This window comes from Salvelinus fontinalis, chromosome 15 (genome assembly GCF_029448725.1).
Source record: "Salvelinus fontinalis isolate EN_2023a chromosome 15, ASM2944872v1, whole genome shotgun sequence".
Lineage (NCBI taxonomy): Eukaryota > Metazoa > Chordata > Actinopteri > Salmoniformes > Salmonidae > Salvelinus > Salvelinus fontinalis.
Genome location: NC_074679.1, coordinates 16683219 through 16698960, shown reverse-complemented (window position 1 = coordinate 16698960; position 15742 = coordinate 16683219). Strand labels below are relative to the sequence as shown.

General features: G+C 46.9%; 1 protein-coding gene across 3 annotated transcripts in view; it reads left to right on the top strand.

The window, feature by feature from the left end:
• LOC129811474 (collagen alpha-1(XII) chain-like) overlaps positions 1-15742 on the top strand; it is a 98913-nt gene that overhangs the window by 58769 nt on the left and 24402 nt on the right. For all 3 annotated transcript variants that reach the window (XM_055862810.1, XM_055862812.1, XM_055862811.1), the window contains 14 exons: positions 1364-1493; positions 1609-1751; positions 1949-2078; positions 2491-2610; positions 11784-11930; positions 12034-12150; positions 12768-12920; positions 13103-13177; positions 13289-13428; positions 13620-13743; positions 13938-14081; positions 14317-14481; positions 14606-14644; positions 14832-14970. In XM_055862810.1, coding sequence (XP_055718785.1) covers positions 1364-1493; positions 1609-1751; positions 1949-2078; positions 2491-2610; positions 11784-11930; positions 12034-12150; positions 12768-12920; positions 13103-13177; positions 13289-13428; positions 13620-13743; positions 13938-14081; positions 14317-14481; positions 14606-14644; positions 14832-14970 — 1766 coding nt within the window. The remainder of the gene's footprint in view (positions 1-1363; positions 1494-1608; positions 1752-1948; positions 2079-2490; positions 2611-11783; positions 11931-12033; positions 12151-12767; positions 12921-13102; positions 13178-13288; positions 13429-13619; positions 13744-13937; positions 14082-14316; positions 14482-14605; positions 14645-14831; positions 14971-15742) is intronic.

The following is a 15742-nucleotide window of genomic DNA, read 5'->3' as shown; positions in this document are numbered from 1 at the left end:
CCACATTTTCATGTTCATTAATTAAAACAGGAAGCTGTCTGGGCTTTTTCCCCTCCTTATCTGGCTTGACGGTGCCCACATCTGGAGTTATAAAGGATGTCACAAACAACTAATAAACTGCTACTTGACATTGCACAAACAGCCACATCTGTGAGAAGCATTGAGACACTGAGACCCTGTTTTGACTTAACAGGTCTTTAAAGAGTGATGCTGTTCCATTTTATTGATAGCTAGAAGTACTCTCTTTGTTCTTATAAAGCCACAACATTGTGTTTCTGGGGGAATATTATGATGGACTTGGGCTGGGCTTTTCCAGTGCCAGGGCCAGCTTTCCACGTCAGCAGCCATGTGGCCAGTGTCACGATGCACCATCACATTTAACACAGGGAGGTTAGGTGTATGCACTACTAGATTAGGAAAGCAGCCTTGTCATATTGGGTTTACTCCCCGAGAAGAACATTTTGCTATTAATCCCTCCAAAGCGATGACCGACGTAAGGGTTCGATGACATTTGTCAAAAACAGTCCCATCAGAGATAGAGATACACACATTGAACACAACACAATTGTGTTTGGGGTCAAAGGGAGAGAGGGAAACCAAATACTAGGTGGGTGGACTCCTGTATAATTTGTACTGTATGTGATACTAGGACAAGGCATGTAGATGAGAAGATCAGGGTAGAGGCTGATAACCTTTGATAATGTTATCAAGAGACAGAGAAGTGGGGTCTGGTATGGGAGAACACAGACACACATAGATGAGCACCAGCCATTGAGGACAGAGCAGAGTAGCCAGGCTGCTGTAAGCAACTGTCAACACATTACGTTAGTTACTCAGTATGTTATTGCCCTGACTGTCTGGAGGGGCCATACATCATTGACATAAAATTCATACTTGTGTTCCCCCATTCACTGAGCACTGAGAAGTATCAATACAAGTGGTTGTTGAGTGAGGTGAGGTGAGAACGAGCTGATAGAGGTGTCACACTGAAACAGCTGTCAGGTTGTCAGACTGGGGGGTCATAGTGAGTGTCAGAGCTGCCAGGACCGTGGGTCAAACAGCATTACAGCATGATTGCTGTTTTCCCCCCTACAGCTGAGACACTTTTCAGACAGGACTCTTCTCCCCCATCTGGATGTGTCAGTGTAGGCTAGCCTAATTGATGTAGAATAATGTTGATAGTTACAGCTATCCTTATTATTACTATTAATGCTTGTCTTCATCATAATTTCTCTAGTTTTGAGAATCAAACGTGTGGGTGCGAGAGTTGTAGTTTGATTGAATCCAACCCACTGTAATGCATGCTGGAGACTGTGATTGGTCCTTCAGGGCTGACCTCTGTGTCTCTATCCCCTCTGGTCAGATCCTGGTTCCTGGGACCTCCACCACCACCCTGCTGGAGCAGCTGGTCCCGGACACGCCTTACAACGTGGGAGTGGTTGCTATCTATGCCAACGGAGAAGGACCACCGGCTGAAGACAAGGGCACAACACGTAAGATCCAGTATATACTATCTATCATATATAAGATCCTATTGCCTTTACATGTTTATCCACATCCAAGTATATGCTTGATATTGTGCTAACGTCTTTATTATCCCCGTCCCAGTTCCCCGCAGTGGCCCTAGGAACATGCGTGTTTATGATGCCACTACCAGCTCTCTGACCGTGGCATGGGAACATGCTGAGGGACCTGTGCAGCAGTATAAGATCACCTACGCCCCCACCACTGGAGACCCCATCGAGGAGCACGTAAGCACCTATATTGCTGCTATTTCTGATGATACCCTCATCAAACACCATCTTGATGAGTCTACAGCATGAATTAGAGTGTGGCCCAAGGCGCAGTGTTGGGAGGTTGTCAGGATCCTTATTTCTCCTCTGTTTGAAGTACGTGTTGAATAGTATTAATGAACAGTAATACAATGTTTTGCCTGTGTGTCCTGTAGACCATGGTTCCTGGGAACAGAAATAGCGTCATCCTGCCCAACCTGGATGCAGACACTCCCTATAAGATCAACGTGCAGGCCATCTACCCTGACGGACCAGGGGGAGATCTGGATGGAGACGGGCATACAGGTACACTAGCACATTCTATGCTTGGTCCACTATTCAACATGATAGACAAACAGACGCACACGGTTCTCCACAAACACAGTTGCTCGCAGACACATACTGTAAGTTACAGTCACACACAGACACATTCACAGTACAGGAGTTGTATAAACTCAGCCAGTGATTATTATCCTGGATGTCAGAAACATGGCTTCAGTTCAGTCTGCCTGTGAATACCAGAAACCTTTGAACTGGCTGTCCTCCAATGTTAGATCTCACACTAGAGCTGCCCAATACCCAGTCTCATTTCCTCTAACAAATTACACCACATCAAAGCAAAGTCATAGCTTGGGACTGCATGGCTATGATATTAATGTTAAAAATGTTGTAATATGTTTTTAATATGTTTTGACGGTCTGTATTTTCTTCCTCACAGTTGGCATGCTAGGACCTCAGAATCTGAGAGTGTCAGATGAGTGGTACACTCGCTTCAGGGTGTCCTGGGACGCAGCACCCTCCAGAGTGGTGGGCTACAAACTGGTCTACTCACCTGAAGGTCAGATAGCTACTATTTTACTCTTCTAATATACTATTACATTCAGCTGTGAAAGAAGATTCACTTGGCTTGCTTAATATACATATCCAGCTATAGAAGAAAGTCACAGATGTGATTGTTATTGACCTGGAGTGTCCCTGTCTGTGCCTCCTGTTATTGACCTGGAGTGTCCCTGTCTGTGCCTGTTGTTATTGACCTGGAGTGTCCCTGTCTGTGCCTCCTGTTATTGATCTGTATTGTCCCTGTCTGTGTCTGCTGTTATTGACCTGGAGTATTCCTGTCTGTGCCTGCTGTTATTGACCTGGAGTGTCCCTGTCTGTGTCTGTTGTTATTGACCTGGATTATTCCTGTCTGTGCCTACTGTTATTGACCTGGAGTATTCCTGTCTGTGCCTGTTGTTATTGACCTGGAGTGTCCCTGTCTGTGTCTGTTGTTATTGACCTGGATTATTCCTGTCTGTGCCTACTGTTATTGACCTGGAGTATCCCTGTCTGTGCCTACTGTTATTGACCTGGATTATCCCTGTCTGTGCCTGCTGTTATTGACCTGGAGTGTCCCTGCTGTTATTGACCTGGATTATCCCTGTCTGTGCCTACTGTTATTGACCTGGATTATCCCTGTCTGTGCCTGTTGTTATTGACCTGGAGTATTCCTGTCTGTGCCTGTTGTTATTGACCTGGATTATCCCTGTCTGTGCCTGTTGTTATTGACCTGGATTATTCCTGTCTGTGCCTGTTGTTATTGACCTAGAGTATCCCTGTCTGTGTCTGTTGTTATTGACCTGGATTATCCCTGTCTGTGCCTGCTGTTATTGACCTGGAGTGTCCCTGTCTGTGTCTGCTGTTATTGACCTGGAGTGTCCCTGTCTGTGCCTGTTGTTATTGACCTGGAGTATCCCTGTCTGTGCCTACTGTTATTGACCTGTAGTATTTCTGTCTGTGCCTACTGTTATTGACCTGGAGTATCCCTGTCTGTGCCTACTGTTATTGACCTGGATTATCCCTGTCTGTGCCTACTGTTATTGACCTGGAGTATCCCTGTCTGTGCCTACTGTTATTGACCTGGAGTGTCCCTGTCTGTGCCTGTTGTTATTGACCTGGATTATCCCTGTCTGTGTCTGTTGTTATTGACCTGGATTATCCCTGTCTGTGCCTACTGTTATTGACCTGGAGTATCCCTGTCTGTGCCTACTGTTATTGACCTGGAGTGTCCCTGTCTGTGCCTACTGTTATTGACCTGGATTATCCCTGTCTGTGCCTACTGTTATTGACCTGGAGTATCCCTGTCTGTGCCTACTGTTATTGACCTGTAGTATCCCTGTCTGTGCCTGTTGTTATTGACCTGGAGTGTCCCTGTCTGTGTCTGCTGTTATTGACCTGGATTATTCCTGTCTGTGCCTGCTGTTATTGACCTGGAGTGTCCCTGTCTGTGTCTGCTGTTATTGACCTGGAGTGTCCCTGTCTGTGCCTGTTGTTATTGACCTGGATTATCCCTGTCTGTGCCTGTTGTTATTGACCTGGAGTGTCCCTGTCTGTGCCTACTGTTATTGACCTGGAGTATCCCTGTCTGTGCCTGTTGTTATTGACCTGGATTATCCCTGTCTGTGCCTGTTGTTATTGACCTGGATTATCCCTGTCTGTGTCTGTTGTTATTGACCTGGATTATCCCTGTCTGTGCCTGTTGTTATTGACCTGGATTATCCCTGTCTGTGCCTGTTGTTATTGACCTGGATTATCCCTGTCTGTGCCTGTTGTTATTGACCTGGATTATCCCTGTCTGTGCCTGTTGTTATTGACCTGGATTATCCCTGTCTGTGCCTGTTGTTATTGACCTGGAGTGTCCCTGTCTGTGTCTGTTGTTATTGACCTGGAGTATTCCTGTCTGTGTCTGCTGTTATTGACCTGGAGTGTCCCTGTCTGTGCCTGTTGTTATTGACCTGGATTATCCCTGTCTGTGCCTACTGTTATTGACCTGGAGTGTCCCTGTCTGTGCCTACTGTTATTGACCTGGAGTATTCCTGTCTGTGCCTAGTGTTATTGACCTGGAGTGTCCCTGTCTGTGCCTGTTGTTATTGACCTGGATTATTCCTGTCTGTGTCTGTTGTTATTGACCTGGAGTGTCCCTGTCTGTGCCTGTTGTTATTGACCTGGATTATCCCTGTCTGTGCCTACTGTTATTGACCTGGAGTGTCCCTGTCTGTGCCTACTGTTATTGACCTGGATTATCCCTGTCTGTGCCTACTGTTATTGACCTGGAGTATCCCTGTCTGTGCCTACTGTTATTGACCTGGAGTATCCCTGTCTGTGCCTGCTGTTATTGACCTGGAGTGTCCCTGTCTGTGTCTGCTGTTATTGACCTGGAGTGTCCCTGTCTGTGCCTGTTGTTATTGACCTGGATTATCCCTGTCTGTGCCTGTTGTTATTGACCTGGAGTGTCCCTGTCTGTGCCTACTGTTATTGACCTGGAGTATCCCTGTCTGTGCCTGTTGTTATTGACCTGGATTATCCCTGTCTGTGCCTGTTGTTATTGACCTGGATTATCCCTGTCTGTGTCTGTTGTTATTGACCTGGATTATCCCTGTCTGTGCCTGTTGTTATTGACCTGGATTATCCCTGTCTGTGCCTGTTGTTATTGACCTGGAGTGTCCCTGTCTGTGTCTGTTGTTATTGACCTGGAGTATCCGTGTCTGTGCCTACTGTTATTGACCTGTACTATCCCTGTCTGTGCCTGTTGTTATTGACCTGGAGTGTCCCTGTCTGTGTCTGCTGTTATTGACCTGGATTATTCCTGTCTGTGCCTGCTGTTATTGACCTGGAGTGTCCCTGTCTGTGTCTGCTGTTATTGACCTGGAGTGTCCCTGTCTGTGCCTGTTGTTATTGACCTGGATGATCCCTGTCTGTGCCTGTTGTTATTGACCTGGAGTGTCCCTGTCTGTGCCTACTGTTATTGACCTGGATTATCCCTGTCTGTGCCTACTGTTATTGACCTGGAGTATCCCTGTCTGTGCCTACTGTTATTGACCTGGAGTATCCCTGTCTGTGCCTGCTGTTATTGACCTGGAGTGTCCCTGTCTGTGTCTGCTGTTATTGACCTGGAGTGTCCCTGTCTGTGCCTGTTGTTATTGACCTGGATTATCCCTGTCTGTGCCTGTTGTTATTGACCTGGAGTGTCCCTGTCTGTGCCTACTGTTATTGACCTGGAGTATCCCTGTCTGTGCCTGTTGTTATTGACCTGGATTATCCCTGTCTGTGCCTGTTGTTATTGACCTGGATTATCCCTGTCTGTGTCTGTTGTTATTGACCTGGATTATCCCTGTCTGTGCCTGTTGTTATTGACCTGGATTATCCCTGTCTGTGCCTGTTGTTATTGACCTGGAGTGTCCCTGTCTGTGTCTGTTGTTATTGACCTGGAGTATTCCTGTCTGTGTCTGCTGTTATTGACCTGGAGTGTCCCTGTCTGTGCCTGTTGTTATTGACCTGGATTATCCCTGTCTGTGCCTACTGTTATTGACCTGGAGTGTCCCTGTCTGTGCCTACTGTTATTGACCTGGAGTATTCCTGTCTGTGCCTAGTGTTATTGACCTGGAGTGTCCCTGTCTGTGCCTGTTGTTATTGACCTGGATTATTCCTGTCTGTGTCTGTTGTTATTGACCTGGAGTGTCCCTGTCTGTGCCTGTTGTTATTGACCTGGATTATCCCTGTCTGTGCCTACTGTTATTGACCTGGAGTGTCCCTGTCTGTGCCTACTGTTATTGACCTGGAGTATTCCTGTCTGTGCCTGCTGTTATTGACCTGGAGTGTCCCTGTCTGTGTCTGCTGTTATTGACCTGGAGTGTCCCTGTCTGTGCCTGTTGTTATTGACCTGGATTATCCCTGTCTGTGCCTGTTGTTATTGACCTGGAGTGTCCCTGTCTGTGCCTACTGTTATTGACCTGGAGTATCCCTGTCTGTGCCTGTTGTTATTGACCTGGATTATCCCTGTCTGTGCCTGTTGTTATTGACCTGGATTATCCCTGTCTGTGTCTGTTGTTATTGACCTGGATTATCCCTGTCTGTGCCTGCTGTTATTGACCTGGAGTGTCCCTGTCTGTGTCTGCTGTTATTGACCTGGAGTGTCCCTGTCTGTGCCTGTTGTTATTGACCTGGAGTATCCCTGTCTGTGCCTACTGTTATTGACCTGTAGTATTTCTGTCTGTGCCTACTGTTATTGACCTGGAGTATCCCTGTCTGTGCCTACTGTTATTGACCTGGATTATCCCTGTCTGTGCCTACTGTTATTGACCTGGAGTATCCCTGTCTGTGCCTACTGTTATTGACCTGGAGTGTCCCTGTCTGTGCCTGTTGTTATTGACCTGGATTATCCCTGTCTGTGTCTGTTGTTATTGACCTGGATTATCCCTGTCTGTGCCTACTGTTATTGACCTGGAGTATCCCTGTCTGTGCCTACTGTTATTGACCTGGAGTGTCCCTGTCTGTGCCTACTGTTATTGACCTGGATTATCCCTGTCTGTGCCTACTGTTATTGACCTGGAGTATCCCTGTCTGTGCCTACTGTTATTGACCTGTAGTATCCCTGTCTGTGCCTGTTGTTATTGACCTGGAGTGTCCCTGTCTGTGTCTGCTGTTATTGACCTGGATTATTCCTGTCTGTGCCTGCTGTTATTGACCTGGAGTGTCCCTGTCTGTGTCTGCTGTTATTGACCTGGAGTGTCCCTGTCTGTGCCTGTTGTTATTGACCTGGATTATCCCTGTCTGTGCCTGTTGTTATTGACCTGGAGTGTCCCTGTCTGTGCCTACTGTTATTGACCTGGAGTATCCCTGTCTGTGCCTGTTGTTATTGACCTGGATTATCCCTGTCTGTGCCTGTTGTTATTGACCTGGATTATCCCTGTCTGTGTCTGTTGTTATTGACCTGGATTATCCCTGTCTGTGCCTGTTGTTATTGACCTGGATTATCCCTGTCTGTGCCTGTTGTTATTGACCTGGATTATCCCTGTCTGTGCCTGTTGTTATTGACCTGGATTATCCCTGTCTGTGCCTGTTGTTATTGACCTGGATTATCCCTGTCTGTGCCTGTTGTTATTGACCTGGAGTGTCCCTGTCTGTGTCTGTTGTTATTGACCTGGAGTATTCCTGTCTGTGTCTGCTGTTATTGACCTGGAGTGTCCCTGTCTGTGCCTGTTGTTATTGACCTGGATTATCCCTGTCTGTGCCTACTGTTATTGACCTGGAGTGTCCCTGTCTGTGCCTACTGTTATTGACCTGGAGTATTCCTGTCTGTGCCTAGTGTTATTGACCTGGAGTGTCCCTGTCTGTGCCTGTTGTTATTGACCTGGATTATTCCTGTCTGTGTCTGTTGTTATTGACCTGGAGTGTCCCTGTCTGTGCCTGTTGTTATTGACCTGGATTATCCCTGTCTGTGCCTACTGTTATTGACCTGGAGTGTCCCTGTCTGTGCCTACTGTTATTGACCTGGATTATCCCTGTCTGTGCCTACTGTTATTGACCTGGAGTATCCCTGTCTGTGCCTACTGTTATTGACCTGGAGTATCCCTGTCTGTGCCTGCTGTTATTGACCTGGAGTGTCCCTGTCTGTGTCTGCTGTTATTGACCTGGAGTGTCCCTGTCTGTGCCTGTTGTTATTGACCTGGATTATCCCTGTCTGTGCCTGTTGTTATTGACCTGGAGTGTCCCTGTCTGTGCCTACTGTTATTGACCTGGAGTATCCCTGTCTGTGCCTGTTGTTATTGACCTGGATTATCCCTGTCTGTGCCTGTTGTTATTGACCTGGATTATCCCTGTCTGTGTCTGTTGTTATTGACCTGGATTATCCCTGTCTGTGCCTGTTGTTATTGACCTGGATTATCCCTGTCTGTGCCTGTTGTTATTGACCTGGAGTGTCCCTGTCTGTGTCTGTTGTTATTGACCTGGAGTATCCGTGTCTGTGCCTACTGTTATTGACCTGTACTATCCCTGTCTGTGCCTGTTGTTATTGACCTGGAGTGTCCCTGTCTGTGTCTGCTGTTATTGACCTGGATTATTCCTGTCTGTGCCTGCTGTTATTGACCTGGAGTGTCCCTGTCTGTGTCTGCTGTTATTGACCTGGAGTGTCCCTGTCTGTGCCTGTTGTTATTGACCTGGATGATCCCTGTCTGTGCCTGTTGTTATTGACCTGGAGTGTCCCTGTCTGTGCCTACTGTTATTGACCTGGAGTATCCCTGTCTGTGCCTGTTGTTATTGACCTGGATTATCCCTGTCTGTGCCTGTTGTTATTGACCTGGATTATCCCTGTCTGTGTCTGTTGTTATTGACCTGGATTATCCCTGTCTGTGCCTGTTGTTATTGACCTGGATTATCCCTGTCTGTGCCTGTTGTTATTGACCTGGATTATCCCTGTCTGTGCCTGTTGTTATTGACCTGGATTATCCCTGTCTGTGCCTGTTGTTATTGACCTGGATTATCCCTGTCTGTGCCTGTTGTTATTGACCTGGAGTGTCCTTGTCTGTGTCTGTTGTTATTGACCTGGAGTATTCCTGTCTGTGTCTGCTGTTATTGACCTGGAGTGTCCCTGTCTGTGCCTGTTGTTATTGACCTGGATTATCCCTGTCTGTGCCTACTGTTATTGACCTGGAGTGTCCCTGTCTGTGCCTACTGTTATTGACCTGGAGTATTCCTGTCTGTGCCTAGTGTTATTGACCTGGAGTGTCCCTGTCTGTGCCTGTTGTTATTGACCTGGATTATTCCTGTCTGTGTCTGTTGTTATTGACCTGGAGTGTCCCTGTCTGTGCCTGTTGTTATTGACCTGGATTATCCCTGTCTGTGCCTACTGTTATTGACCTGGAGTGTCCCTGTCTGTGCCTACTGTTATTGACCTGGATTATCCCTGTCTGTGCCTACTGTTATTGACCTGGAGTATCCCTGTCTGTGCCTAGTGTTATTGACCTGGAGTGTCCCTGTCTGTGCCTGTTGTTATTGACCTGGATTATTCCTGTCTGTGTCTGTTGTTATTGACCTAGAGTATCCCTGTCTGTGTCTGTTGTTATTGACCTGGATTATCCCTGTCTGTGCCTGCTGTTATTGACCTGGAGTGTCCCTGTCTGTGTCTGCTGTTATTGACCTGGAGTGTCCCTGTCTGTGCCTGTTGTTATTGACCTGGAGTATCCCTGTCTGTGCCTACTGTTATTGACCTGTAGTATTTCTGTCTGTGCCTACTGTTATTGACCTGGAGTATCCCTGTCTGTGCCTACTGTTATTGACCTGGATTATCCCTGTCTGTGCCTACTGTTATTGACCTGGAGTATCCCTTTCTGTGCCTACTGTTATTGACCTGGAGTGTCCCTGTCTGTGCCTGTTGTTATTGACCTGGATTATCCCTGTCTGTGTCTGTTGTTATTGACCTGGATTATCCCTGTCTGTGCCTACTGTTATTGACCTGGAGTATCCCTGTCTGTGCCTACTGTTATTGACCTGGAGTGTCCCTGTCTGTGCCTACTGTTATTGACCTGGATTATCCCTGTCTGTGCCTACTGTTATTGACCTGGAGTATCCCTGTCTGTGCCTACTGTTATTGACCTGTAGTATCCCTGTCTGTGCCTGTTGTTATTGACCTGGAGTGTCCCTGTCTGTGTCTGCTGTTATTGACCTGGATTATTCCTGTCTGTGCCTGCTGTTATTGACCTGGAGTGTCCCTGTCTGTGTCTGCTGTTATTGACCTGGAGTGTCCCTGTCTGTGCCTGTTGTTATTGACCTGGATGATCCCTGTCTGTGCCTGTTGTTATTGACCTGGAGTGTCCCTGTCTGTGCCTACTGTTATTGACCTGGAGTATCCCTGTCTGTGCCTGTTGTTATTGACCTGGATTATCCCTGTCTGTGCCTGTTGTTATTGACCTGGATTATCCCTGTCTGTGTCTGTTGTTATTGACCTGGATTATCCCTGTCTGTGCCTGTTGTTATTGACCTGGATTATCCCTGTCTGTGCCTGTTGTTATTGACCTGGATTATCCCTGTCTGTGCCTGTTGTTATTGACCTGGATTATCCCTGTCTGTGTCTGTTGTTATTGACCTGGATTATCCCTGTCTGTGCCTGTTGTTATTGACCTGGATTATCCCTGTCTGTGCCTGTTGTTATTGACCTGGAGTGTCCCTGTCTGTGTCTGTTGTTATTGACCTGGAGTATCCGTGTCTGTGCCTACTGTTATTGACCTGTACTATCCCTGTCTGTGCCTGTTGTTATTGACCTGGAGTGTCCCTGTCTGTGTCTGCTGTTATTGACCTGGATTATTCCTGTCTGTGCCTGCTGTTATTGACCTGGAGTGTCCCTGTCTGTGTCTGCTGTTATTGACCTGGAGTGTCCCTGTCTGTGCCTGTTGTTATTGACCTGGATGATCCCTGTCTGTGCCTGTTGTTATTGACCTGGAGTGTCCCTGTCTGTGCCTACTGTTATTGACCTGGAGTATCCCTGTCTGTGCCTGTTGTTATTGACCTGGATTATCCCTGTCTGTGCCTACTGTTATTGACCTGGAGTGTCCCTGTCTGTGCCTACTGTTATTGACCTGGAGTATTCCTGTCTGTGCCTAGTGTTATTGACCTGGAGTGTCCCTGTCTGTGCCGGTTGTTATTGACCTGGAGTGTCCCTGTCTGTGCCTGTTGTTATTGACCTGGAGTGTCCCTGTCTGTGCCTACTGTTATTGACCTGGATTATCCCTGTCTGTGCCTACTGTCATTGACCTGGATTATCCCTGTCTGTGCCTAGTGTTATTGACCTGGAGTGTCCCTGTCTGTGCCTGTTGTTATTGACCTGGAGTGTCCCTGTCTGTGTCTGTTGTTATTGACCTGGAGTGTCCCTGTCTGTGCCTAGTGTTATTGACCTGGATTATCCCTGTCTGTGCCTACTGTTATTGACCTGGAGTATTCCTGTCTGTGCCTAGTGTTATTGACCTGGAGTATTCCTGTCTGTGCCTAGTGTTATTGTCCTTGATTATCCCTGTCTGTGCCTACTGTTATTGACCTGGAGTGTCCCTGTCTGTGCCTGCTGTTATTGACCTGGAGTGTCCCTGTCTGTGCCTGTTGTTATTGACCTGGAGTGTCCCTGTCTGTGCCTGTTGTTATTGACCTGGAGTATTCCTGTCTGTGCCTGTTGTTATTGACCTGGAGTATTCCTGTCTGTGCCTGCAGGTACTGATCAGACCATGGAGACGTTTGTTGGAGATGTGACCAGCTACCAGCTGCACAACCTACAGCCTGGAACAACCTACGACCTCAAGGTGTTGGCCCAGTACGACGCTGGCCTCAGCGGACCTCTCATTGGACAAGGAACCACATGTAAGTGATTTATTGGTTGTTTGATTGGTTGCTTGACTCATTAGTTGTTTGGTTGATCACATTATTGTTTGATTGATTGGTTGACGGTTCCTGTCTTTCACAGTGTACCTGAACATCACTGACCTGACCACCTACAACGTTGGTTATGACACCTTCTGCATGAGATGGACCCCCCACAGGGCTGCCACTTCCTACAGACTCAAACTCAATCCATTCAACCGTAAGTGCTGTATCTGGCTGGGAGCCCATTCCATATAACCTTGATACCTGTGGGGGAGAACTGTTTCTATATTGATTTGAGAATGTTTACTGTCGATCAGATATGTAGACAAAGTTGCCACCCTATCACAAAGGTGTCTTTGTTCGAATGTCTAAATATGTTATATAATTGTATTTTATTCATGCCCACTGATCCATCTGTCTCCTATTAATTCTCTGACGCTGGAGGACTGTAAGAGAAAAAAAACATGGGAAAAAATGTTGCAATATTTAAGTCTGTTTACAGTATGGTAGCCATTATAGATGGAAGCACTGCACTTTGCCACATTAAGTTAATTCATGTTTGTTTGAAAGGGCATGTTGAATAAAACAAAACACTGTATAAGCCCACTGCTACCTCAGTCCAAGCACTATCACTGGCTGGCTTTAACCCCTCTCCTTCCCCTCTCTTTGAAAATAATCATAATAATGATAATGAATTAGATTTATATAACACTTTTACCAGGTGTGATTTCCAGTTGCTCAAAGTGCTTGGGGATAAATGGGGTATATGTTTAAAGTGTATGGGGATAAATCACCTGATCCACTACCAATGTGTGTTACTCTTTCCTCCTACAGCCTCTAACAGGGGAGGTCAGGAGACCACCATCACTGGGTCTGAGAGCCACTACTGTTGGGACGGCCTGACCCCTGACGCCCTCTACAACGCCACGGTGTACACACAGACCCCCAACCTGGAGGGGCCTGGAGTCAGCGTCAAGGAGAGGACCCGTAAGAAACTCCACTAACCATCAGACCTGTAACATGTAACATTTCATTGTGTTTACACACATGTATACCTCCCACCACACTCCTAGTATAAGAAAACACCTCAGGATTTTTGCAGGGGACTAACAGGGCATGCTAGTGAAGTCCAAACGGTTTGACTGTTTATGTTCTGGTCTTTGTTACAGTGATTAAGCCCACAGAGACCCCAACTGAGCCTCCCACTCCACCTCCACCCCCCACCATCCCCCCTGCTATGGACGGTAAGGAAAGGCTTGAAGTCAGCATGCTGTGAAGAGAAGTGAAGCGAACACAGAGAAGAAACTCTTTATACATGTCCTACCTGACATTGACTTGCTCTATGTGCACCACAGTGTGCAGAGGGGCCAAGGCTGACCTGGTGTTCCTGATTGACGGCTCCTGGAGTATCGGAGACGAGAGCTTCAGCAAAGTGATCCAGTTTGTGTTCAGCATGATCGGAGCCTTCGACGTCATCCACCCTGGCGGCATGCAGGTACGTAGCCATTCAGGCTATCCTCTGAGCGTTAGCTCTTTGATGTTTACAGCATATTCTCTTCTCTTTTCCTCTTTCAGAGTGTATTCTTCATGTCAATGCTTTATTATTCTCTCGCTCTCGCTCTCGCTCTCGCTCTCGCTCTCGCTCTCGCTCTCGCTCTCACTCCCTCTTTTGTCTTCTGGAAACAGGTGTCTTTTGTGCAGTTCAGTGACAGTGCCAAGACAGAGTTCAAACTGAACACTTACCAAGACAAGGGAAGGACCTTGGCTGCGCTGCAGCTTGTCCGCTACATGGGAGGAAACACCAAAACAGGTACGCCCACAGACTGCTACTCTCAATCTTACTGGATGATATCGTTAACACCAATTGCATAATGTTGAGTTAATTAAAGATTCTACAAACATTCACTCACCACCAACGTCATTACAGGGTCTTCATCTTGCTGGTGGAGTCGAATGGGTCTATAGTTAAAGGTGTAAATTGATGTCTTACCCCTCTGTGTACAGGTGCTGCTCTGAAGCACGTTGGTGAGAAGGTGTTCACCTCAGACAACGGCATGAGGAAGTACGTGCCTAAGGTTCTGGTGGTCGTCACCGATGGTCGCTCCCAAGACGAGGTCCAGAAGAGTGCCTCCAACCTGATACACTCTGGTAAGTGTTCAACATTTGGATTTGTCCTTACAGAAGTCCGTAAAAGGATATTTTCAGTCCAGATTTAGTCAACATAAGTGTAGCTACAGAACTTTAGAAATGACTAGATATGTTTTGAGATAAAGCATTACTTACTCCTTTTGGGGTTTTCACTGTCCAATTGGAAGATCTGAACAGCCAACAGGGCTAGGGCGTATGGATCATAACGGTTATCTTTGTGCTCGTCTTGCTCCAGGTTACAGTGTATTTGTGGTCGGTGTGGCCGATGTGGACGTGGCAGAGTTGAGGAACATTGGCAGCAAGCCAAGTGAAAGACACGTCTTTGTTGTGGATGACTTTGACGCGTTCGCCAAGATCCAGGACAACCTCCTCACATTCATCTGTGAAACGGCCACATCCAGTAAGATTTACATCTACATTACACAGTACCTCAAGACACAAGTGAAAGCAGATTAATGTTAGCTGTATGTTGTCCTCCAGCCTTTTCCATCACATCATGTTTTGTTTTACTTCTCCCTCCTCAGCTTGTCCTTTGATCTACATCAACGGGTTCACCTCACCTGGTAAGTATATGCTACACCTATATTCTGAAATGACAGCTGCTGATAACACCTATGGCCAGGAGCTCTTTACTGACGTAGAAAAACTCTGAGCCCTAATTCATTCCTACCAACAATGTCAGTACTGTGTTCCTGTGCATTGACTTGTATCTTCTCATGATTGTGTATTGACCTGACGTGTGTTCACCAGGCTTCAGAATGCTTGAGGGCTTCAACATCACAGACAGGACCTTCGCTGCCATGAATGGCGTGTCCATGGAACCTGGCTCTTTCAACAGCTTTATAGGCTACAGGCTACACAAAGATGCATTCCTCTCTGCACCCACAAAGTAAGTGTGTGCCTGTTTGCGGGCTGTTGCACGTTGCCTGCTCTTCTCCTGTGTATTGTAATGCTAGCCAGCCTGCATAATCATTTTTTTGTATCTTCAAAGGCTCTGCTCGGAGAGCGCTGTAACAAGAGCCCTTTTCCAGCCCTGTTTGTTGTTGCAGCTTGTAGGATATGAGGTGTTAGGAAGAGAAAATGATTTGGTTCAGAGTGTAAAGATCCCAGGTTAGCCCCTCTCCCACATACACTACCGTTCAACAGTTTGGGGTCACTTAGTGGGAGGACAAGTACATTCGAGTGTCTAGTTTGAGAAACAGATGCCTCACAAGTCCTCAACTGGCAGCTTTATTAAATAGTACCCGCAAAACACCAGTCTCAACTTCAACAGTGAAGAGGCGACTCCTGGATGCTGGCCTTCTAGGCAGAGTTGCGCAGAAAAAGCCATATCTCAGACTGGCCAATAAAAAGAAAAGACTGAGATGGGCAAAATAACATCGACACTGGACAGAGGAACTCTGCCTAGAAGGCCAGCATCCAGGAGTCGCCTCTTCACTGTTGAAGTTGAGACTGGTGTATTGCAGGTACTATTTAATGAAGCTGCCAGTTGAGGACTTGTGAGGCGTCTGTTTTTCAAACTAAACACTCTAATGTACTTGTCCTCTTGCTTAGTTGTGCACCAGGGCAGCCCACTCTTTCTATTCTGGTTAGAGCCATTATGCTCTGTTCTGTGAAGGGAGTAGTACACAGCGTTGTACGAGATCTTCAGTTTCTTGGCA